Here is a 9985-nt window from a genome sequence, read left to right on the forward strand (position 1 = left end):
CATATTGAATGGTGGTGCTGGCTCAAAGGGCCAAATGGCCTGCTGCTGCACCTATTTTCTATGTTTCTACCTCTTACTTGAAAATCCCAGATTAATTTAATCAACTAAATTTAAAACCCCAGCTGTTTTGATAGGATTTGAATTTGTGTCTAAACTTTAGGATTACGTGTACCATTAGCATAATACTACTCAGCTGTCTACTAAAGGCATAGCTCTTTGAAAGAGCTGTCAAGGGCCATATGGACCAAATAGCCTAATCCTGCATTATATGGTTTGATGAGTTTCCAACAAATAATGAAATTAATGAATGACTTTCTCTTACTTTTGCAGAAGAAAAAAAAGGCTTCCATCATGAAGAAAAATAATGCATATGCAGTGGCAGTTGCCAATTATGCACCTAATATCACCAAGGACTCAGTATTGCCAACGATTGCAAAGAGTGCAACTGCAGAGCCAAAAGAGGCCAAACCAGAGACCAAACCACAGGAGGCCAAGAAAACATTTAACAGCGTAAGCAAAATTGACAGAATGTCCAGGATAATGTTCCCAGTTTTATTTGGAACTTTCAATTTAGTGTACTGGGCTACATATTTAAACAGAGAACCAGTTATTAAAGAGATAGAGAATGATGCCACAACATAATCATTGATGCAATTTAAGCATGTGGAATTTCTAAAGGATGATGATACCAAATACAACCGGTAATTGCTAATCTATGTACTTTGGTATGTTTTTAGAATTAAACCTTTACTTTATCATGTTTCATTCAGAGAAGACCTGCAAAATCCATGCAACCCGTGTCAATTTATAAAAAGATTCAAGCTGCAAACTCAATGAAGGAACAATTGACATGAGTTATTGGAACAGTAAATGGATTAGTTATAACAACAGACACAGAGGTCATTTTTAATGATAGTCTGGACAGTAATCTGGCTGAGCAGACCACTCAATTGTTGCAGAATCTGCACATTTTTCATTGTAATCAAAGGATTACAAATCAGAAGGCTTTTACAGTGAGTTGTCATCATTCTGCCAGGTTACTGTCCAGGTGAACGATTGAAATCTGCTTCCTTAAAGTATGATGGGCAAAGCGTGGGATTATGAATTCAAATGAGCCACACAACTATTTACAAGATTTTGCATTACAGATACATAAAGTCAAAGGAGTTCATATGTTAGCACTTATTGGTTGAATTAAACAATTAGGTTACACTCCTATGATTTTTTTAAATGTAAGACCACATGTTATATGAAAGTGTTGATGGTTAAAAGTAGTATCTAGTGATTTTTAATTTCCTGGGTCTAGTACACAATTTACTTTGGTTCCAGTGCAAAACTTTAAATTGTAAAAAATAGGTTATATATTGTGCAAATAATAATTTACGTTTAAAGAAATGCAAAAGCTAAGTTTCTCTAAAAAAAATCTTATAACACAACTTTAATGTTTACTTTATTGTATTTCTTCCACATTTGTCTTGTGCTGCCATTTTGGTTTTAATGTTGAATATGACGCATGTGATTTGGGGATTTGCATGATGATACCGGTGCCGAGATCACAAAGCAGGTTCTGTGACTAACCCAACAATGGCATCATACAATGCGCAGAAAAAAATTGCCTCAGTAACCACATTAACATCTCTGAAATCCATTTTATCTTCTGAACTAACTTTAACATTGCAGAACCTTGAGGGATACAATAAAGAAAAGTTAACCCAAAGCTGTGTTTGATAGATTTCCTTCCAAGATTTTGGTCCAAGTCAAGATTTTGTCAGATGTTTTGTAAAGCAAAACATAAAAAAATCAGGGGATTGCAATTTAAGTAGCATAATTATTTTCTCCGAGAATCATTTTAAAATGTGCTGCAATTTTGATAAGTTAACAACCTGCAAAATTGTGTGAACAATGAGTGCCATTTATTTTTTTGTGTGCATTTCTTTTATTAATCAACAAATAGATAAATGACATTAAATTGTTGGCAGGTCTTGGCTTTTACAAGTTGTCTATTGTAGAAATGGATTATTTTACAGATGATGAAAGATAAATGGGCCAATTTTAACTTGGATCTGGGAATTGGTAATGATGGGCTGAAGCAGGTGATGTGCAGTCAAGTCATGCATTTCAGAGAGCACAGAAATAGGTCCTTCGGCCCACAGGCACTTATCCATGCTGATTCATTTCCCAGGATCTTCCCTTAGCCTATGGCATTATCAATTGTTTATTTAAATAATTCTGACTACTCAATTTCATGATTCATTTTTATTTGCTATTTCTCCACCCATCTTACTGAATTTAATTCTGTATCCAAAGAAAAATTCTCCAGAACACCACCAACCATCTTCAATATCAACTGCAAACTTACTAATCACATCTCCTACAATCACATCCATATTGTAAATACATATAAGAAAGACCAAGGCTCCCAAAACCAATTCCCGCAGTACCCCTTATGTCACAGACTTTTAATCACTAAAATAACCCTTAATCATCTCCTTCAACTTCCTATCTTAGCTTTTGAACCAGTCTCTCATGCAGAACCCTGCCAAAGACCTCACTGAAATTCATGTAGGCTACATCACTGCATTAGTCTCATTCACGCACTTAGTCACCCCCTCAAAACACCCGCTCAGTTAACCAGACGGAATCTCCCATTTTCAAAATAATGCTGACTATCCTTGATCAATTACTGCTTCTCCAAGTGTAAACAAGACACTCGGAGAAATAATGTCCTTATTATTGATAGTAAATTCACCGGCTTATAATTGCCAGCCTTACCCCTGGTTGCCCATCTTGAACAGAGGCACCACATTCACTGGCCACCAGTCATCTGGCACTTCTTCTGTGGCCTGAGGAAAATTGACAGTTTCAATTAGAGCTTCTCCATCTCCTCACTTGTAATGTGAGGCCTGGGAAACTTCAACTCCTGGACTTACTTTGTATTTCACAAGAGGATATCAGCTCTCACTGCTGCTTGCAATAAAACGGCAAATTTCCCCAATCTTTTGCCTGCTGTGTGCCTGCAGCGGACTCAGATCACCGGTAAAGTCACTTGGTGCTTTTTAAATCCAGGAGGACCATTGACAGCCGGACAGCCATTGTAACCTAATTTTCCACTGGGTTCTGATACCAGGATCCAGTGTTGCATTTTTAGAGATGCCTGTTTTAGGTATGCACCTAGAGCACCAAATTAATATTTAATTATTGACGCTTCTTTGGTGCTGGAAAATCATTAAAAGAATTTAGGAAATTTTATTCTTAAGACCTCGAATTAAGTCCCACCTGCCCTTCACCGAAAGTAGGGCTTAAAACTGGTAAGGATTTTGTTGGAGTGATTGACTCTCATTCTTTTAGATTTTTAGACCACAATGGTGTTACGTTAAGCGAAGAAAATTAAAACTTTGGACACAGATCTATAACAAAAATAAAGAAAATTACGTTTTTCTAGTGTTTACTTAATTATAATGCATGCAAGTACAGAAAAAAAAGAACTTCAAGTAAGCAGAAATAAAACTGTGCAATGGAAAGTGGAAAAACAGCATATCTCAATTATTATGGTGATATCCTTTCATTGGTGTTCCCTCCTGGGATTGTTCCTCTGAAGGAAAGGTTTTCATTTGGGCAATGTATTATGATTATATTAAATTCCTTAGTTTATGGTGTAGGAAAAGTTCCATAACTTAATCCTAACAGACTCCACAGATGTTTATATGAATTATAAATGCCAAAGAAAAACCTTATCACAGATATTATCTTATCTAATATTGAATGTGAATTGGCCGCATTGCTCCAATTAAGGATGTTATAGATTGCATGCTCACTAAGCAATAATGGATGAAAAGTATAACGTTACTACGTAATTACTTCTGGTATTGGTCTGATCAAAAGAAACTTAATAACCCGTCTCTGCTCCACTAATGCAAACTTATAAATAAATTGGATACTTTTCAGGTTCGCTTATAATATGTATGTGTCTCAAATGGTTTTTCTTTGTTAACAGAATTTGAAATCTCAGTGAATAGGAAAAAATGCTCTATGCACAAATGCGGTACCACGGTAAAACCATGTAAGCTACAAAAATGAAGCTTGCTACATGAATCCTGACTGGAATCCTAATAAAGCCACAAAATATTCCAAACTTTGGGGTTGAATATTGTAGGGAAAAAGATGTGGGTGTTTCAAGATTGACAGTGTACATTAAGCAGGTAGAATTTCCCTAGTGGTGTGTCCTATTCACCCATCACTCCTATGGAAAGCCAGCAGGAATGCTGAAGGAATGTCTTAAATGACTTTTTATGCCAGGTTTCTGCTGTGGTTATGAATCAATAACATTTCCCCCAACCAGTCATGGAAAATCTACCCCTATTAATTATTCCATGATCATTTCAGATTTTATTTATTGAGCAATCTCTTCATGTAAAATACAGAAACATCCTAATCGCTTTGATTCTATTACAATTATATTCACATGAGTAAATATTGAAGCACATTTGCTGGGTAAGATATTGAATTAGGTACCAAGATTGATAAAGTGAGAGTTGATAATAAATTATTTATTGGACAATTTTATTTTCCAAACTGAGAATTAGAAAGTTGTTCTGGATTTACAATTGATGTGAGATGCCAGCTAATTCTAATGGCTAGAAAAAAATCCATTTAGTGGCCCACCTAGAGTTGGCACTGAGAGGAGACTGATTGGCACGGATGACAGACAAAGAGTGATACCCCACTTACACTCAAGTTAGGCAGGGCTGAGGTATTGGAATCTGCCAGTAAGAGAGGTCAGTGAAGCCTGGACTTTCCAGCTGGGAGAAATATTCTTGTTCCTCCTGATCACTTAAAGATAGTCTTTCTAATGACTTTTTGGTCCTGCTTACAAAATGTAATGAATCTAAAGAAGGGCGGCACGGTAGCGCAGCGGTAGAGTTGCTGCTTTACAGCGAATGCAGCGCCGGAGACTCAGGTTCGATCCTGACTACGGGTGCTGCACTGTAAGGAGTTTGTACGTTCTCCCCGTGACCTGCGTGGGTTTTCTCCGAGATCTTCGGTTTCCTCCCACACTCCAAAGACGTACAGGTATGTAGGTTAATTGGCTGGGTAAATGTAAAAAAAAATTGTCCCTAGTGGGTGTAGGATAGTGTTAATGTACGGGGATCGCTGGGCGGCACGGACTTGGAGGGCCAAAAAGGCCTGTTTCCGGCTGTATATATATGATATGATATGATCCAAACCGTCACCAATCCTCTTCTCCAGAGATGCTGCCTGTTAAATTGCTCCAGCACTTTAGGTCTATCTTCGGTGTAAACCAACATCTGCAGTTCCTTTCGAAACAGAATTAATCAGTTGTAACATTAATATTGTTCTCTAGGATGCTACAGGAAAGATTTTCTTTGTAGCTACACCTCACCATACTTGCATATCACAATAAACGCGACCTGACTTGAACATTGTACGTCACAGATATTAGGCCATTAAAATAGTTGCGTTACTCTTTTATCTTTTGAAGTAATATGACCCTGATTTTCATGGAATTAATGAACCACAACAGATCTTTCAAGCATCAGTTTTAAGAGGATGAGAACTGGGCTCGAAACTCCAATCCTGGGCTGTGCTTTGTGAGACTGAGTTTTAATGCTCATGAAGGAATGGGTTGCACTTCTCCACTGTGGAAGTGGGCAATGGGGATAGAAGATAGCGAATGCAGCGCCGGAGACTCGGGTTCGATCCTGACTACGAGTGCTGCACTGTAAGGAGTTTGTACGTTCTTCCCGTGACCTGCGTGGGTTTTCTCCGAGATCTTCGGTTTCCTCCCACACTCCAAAGACGTACAGGTATGTAGGTTAATTGGCTGGGTAAATGTAAAAATTGTCCCTAGTGGGTGTAGGATAGTGTTAATGTACGGGGATCGCTGGGCGGCACGGACTTGGTGGGCCGAAAAGGCCTGTTTCCGGCTGTATATATATGATAAGATAGACACAAAAAGCTGGAGTAACGCAGCGGATCAGGCAGCATCTCTGGAGAAAAGGAATAGGTGACGTTTTGAATCTAGACCCTTCTTCAGACTCGACTAGAACTGTTACCTATTCCTTTTCTCCAGAGATGCTGCCTGATCCGCTGAGTTACTCCAGCTTCTTGTGTTTTTCTTCGGTGTAAACCACCATCTGCAGTTCCTTCCTGCACAGCGAGTGTAGAAGTCGCCCATTACAAAATAAGTTTCTAAGAACTTCCCCCCTAGATAAATAAGTAGTAATATGAATGATAATTATTTTAGTCTCTCACTGTGGCTTGGAAAATATCATGTAGTAAATTGATCTCTTTCCACATACAAACATTTTCAAATTCTCCAATTAAAATTCAATATGTTAACAAAATGATTTTGTTAACAAAAAAGGCAAGTCTATATAAAATGCAATAGAATATTTAAAGATATAACGTGTTTCTTTGCATCTCGTTCACTGTCACACTCCATCACAATCAATTCGTATCTGAAGATCTCGACCCAAAATGTTACCCATCCCTTCTCTCCAGCGATGCTCCAGCTTTTTGTGTCTATATTCTATTTCTCCATTCTTTCCTATCACTCTGTCCTTTTATTGTGTGTCTCTATATAGTGGTGGGGGTAAGCAACGGAAAAGATAGTTCACTTGCCAGAAGGTACTTCAGTATTTTTCTGAAATTCATACTACAGCGTGCTTCAAAATGACTTGGACAAATAAAATGATAATCACTTACTATCTCAGGAAATATTTGATCAGGAAACAGATAAAGAGGGTTAAAAAAAAGGATCTAACAATAAAAATTAAAGGGAGTAGATCCGGGAGACAATAACCACAGTTGTACATCCAACCCCTAACTCAAGTTTCAACTTTTAATTTAATTTTTTTATTTTAGTCCTGTGCCAAACCCATTTACTTTTCTAAAAATTCAATAAATGGAGACCATATTTTTAAAAATAACTCAGGTTTGTCGATTAAGGCAAACCTTATTTTTTCCAAATGCAGGGTCTCTGTCATTTCCGTAGTGCACATTTTAATTGTGGGGGTTATTGGTTTTTTCCAAAATTTAAGTATTAATTTTATAGTTTTTTATTTTTATTTTTACTTTCTCTCTTCAAAAATTTAAAAATTGAAGCTATGTAAGAACTTTGTAACAAATGTGTTTTTTCTTATTTCTATTTGTACATATGCTTTTCAAAAATAAAAAATATTAAAAAATTTTTAAAAAAGGAAACAGATAAAGACCAGACATTCCAATAATGATGAAGTTACTTACAAACCTTTAATCTGTATTTAGCAGGATCTTTATCCAATAAAAATGTTGCAACCATATCCTCAAATATTCGACTCACCCAGTTGCCCTAGTGTTTGCAGTGAGAGGGTTGCAGCCTTTCATAACTTTTTGGTGTAAAAGGGATTACATGTTTCAAATGCACTCTGACATGAAATTACCTAATTTTGAGATCATCATCTTTGATTTGAATTCTTCCACAAATCACTCACATGGACTGAACTGCATGAGCCCTCCCAGATAATGGCTGGGTTCCATTCCAGAGAACTGTTCCTAACCCAAACACTTTACAAGTACACATTGGAAATGTGGGTGTAAGCTGAGTTCCCACACACAGAAGATGCCTGCAGCCCCACAGCTGCTGGAAAACCATTCTGCCATCACCCACGCTATAGGGAGGAGGTACATTCTTTAGAGAGGTTGCAGAAAATATTTACCAAAATGATTCTAAAGCTGGACACATTAGTTGAGGGGATAGATTTGAGGAACTGAGGTTATTCACCATGGAATGGAGGTTACAATGTATTCTGATGAGATATTAAAAAATTATGAAGGGTACTGGCAATATAGACAGGATGAAACTATTCCCAGTGGCAGATGGATCAACAAATAGAGGGAAATAGAATGAAAATGATTGGCAGTAGAACCAAAAGTGATTTGAAGAATGTTATTTTACACACAGCAAATATTGTCAAGCCGGATTCAATTGTGGAGTTGAAGTGGGAGTTGGAAAAATATTTGAAAAGAAAGAACTTACAAGGTTATGAGGTGATGGAGGAGAATATGACTGGTAGGGTTGCTCTAATATAGATACAGTAAAGACTTGAAAGGTCAAAAGCCTTCCGACTGCCATAACAATTATGTGATTGTGTCACGGTTCTACCATTTAAAGACAGAGTTATTGCAGGAAATTTTCAGAGAGGCCAGGAATTATTTTACGTTCTTTACAGTGTAACAGTTTGTAACAGTGCAACAGGGCATGACAGACTGAAAGTAAAGAAATCTTTTTTTAGGGGATAAACCAATCTTAAATGAATTAATTCGTTTACCTCTTTCCTATGGCTCAGTGACATTTAATAGTTGCCTATTTTTGAATTATTGTATCTCAGTTAAACTCCGGTAGAAATTGAATTAGAAATTATACATTGTGTGCAATATTCAGGTGTCATGTGCATTTTTCTTTTCTCTTAAAAACACACGTTTTTGTTCATTTCCTTTGCCACACTATGGTTCAGTATGGCTTTGTCATTTTGATGTCCTTCACACATTGCAAGCTTGCTTTTTGTTCATCAACCCATTACAATTCTTTGTAACTTTCCTTCATGGCTGAATTACTTTGCCTTCCTGGACTTGTAATTTTCCAAAGATCATTACATTTGTAGAGATACCAAAGGACTGCAAAACTGCCAATGTGATATCTTTATTCAAGAAGGATTGGAAGCAAATGCTGGTAAGTATAGGTTGGTGAGCCTAATATCCATTTTTGGAGAAAAGGTGGAATCTCTCAATGTGGAGAAAATATGTAAGCATTTGGAAAGTCACCATCTGATCAAGTAGACTCATCATGGCTTCATGAAGGGGAATCCAATGTCTGACTAATGTATTTGAGCTCTTGATGAAAGTTTCAGCCGAATTGGATACAGGGAAAGTAGAAGATAGCATACATTTGTATTTTCAAAAGGCTCTTGGCAGAATGCCACACAAAAGGTTACTGAATAGACAGACATAGTGTCATAAATTAGCATGGACAGAAGGCTAACTAGCACGCTGGATGCTTTGAGCAGGAATAAGGTGATTACTTTCAGGTTGATGGGTAGGAAAATAACTGCAGATGCTGGTACAAATCGAAGGTATCACAAAATGCTGGAGTAACTCAGCGGGTCAGGCAGCATCTCTGGAGAGAAGGAATGACTGACGTTTCGGATCGAGACCCTTCTTCAGTCTGAAGAAGGGTCTCGACCCGAAACGTCACCCATTGCTTCTCTCCAGAGATGCTGCCTGACCCCTGAGTTACTCCAGTATTTGTGAGACCTTCAGGTTGATGGGTATCAGTATTGAGACCTCACATTTTTATAATACATAATATTTTAATTAAAGGAAAGGAGCAAATGTGCTGGAGTCAAATTTGCAGGTGATATATAATTGGAAGACAAACTGTGAGGAGGACTGCAGAAACACATTGGTAGGTTAAGTGAGCCGGGCACAAATAGCCAAATTTTGAAAAATGTGTGAAAATCTCTAAATTTGTTCACTTCAAATGGAAGAATGACAAAAGAGTTTGCAACCTAATTGAGGAAAGTCTTCAGAAAGCTTCCACACCAAAGCATCAGGGTCTTCATCTATGAAACATGGAAAGCTAATATAGAGATACAGCAGGTAATTGTAAAAAAAGTAATGGAATCCTGACCTATTTCAAGATATTTGGAGTATAGTAAAAGGAAAAATCTACAAGCAGATAAAGCATTAGTGAGGCTTCATCCTGATTATAAACAATAGATTTAATCCCTTCATTTAAAGAATGATAAATTATCATGGGAGGCAATTCAGAAAGGTTCACTAGGATCCTGGGTATGAAAGGGTTATTTTATAAGGAAAGGATAAACTGCTCACATCTGTGCTCACATGATTTAGACGAATGAAGCACGATCTTATTAAAACATATTCTTAGAGGAGGCAAAAGATTCTTAGAGGGTTGCATTGGGTC

General features: G+C 37.3%; 1 protein-coding gene across 3 annotated transcripts in view; it reads left to right on the forward strand.

Moving 5' to 3' along the window:
- Positions 1-4916, forward strand: part of LOC144593439 (gamma-aminobutyric acid receptor subunit alpha-2-like) — a 178194-nt gene extending 173278 nt beyond the window's left edge. For all 3 annotated transcript variants that reach the window (XM_078399021.1, XM_078399004.1, XM_078399013.1), the window contains exon 10: positions 331-4916. In XM_078399021.1, coding sequence (XP_078255147.1) covers positions 331-642 — 312 coding nt within the window. In that variant the 3' untranslated portion in view covers positions 643-4916. The remainder of the gene's footprint in view (positions 1-330) is intronic.
- The last annotated feature ends 5069 nt before the right edge of the window (positions 4917-9985 follow it).

The sequence above is a fragment of the Rhinoraja longicauda genome, chromosome 1, assembly GCF_053455715.1.
Source record: "Rhinoraja longicauda isolate Sanriku21f chromosome 1, sRhiLon1.1, whole genome shotgun sequence".
In the NCBI taxonomy this organism is placed as follows: Eukaryota; Metazoa; Chordata; class Chondrichthyes; order Rajiformes; family Arhynchobatidae; genus Rhinoraja; species Rhinoraja longicauda.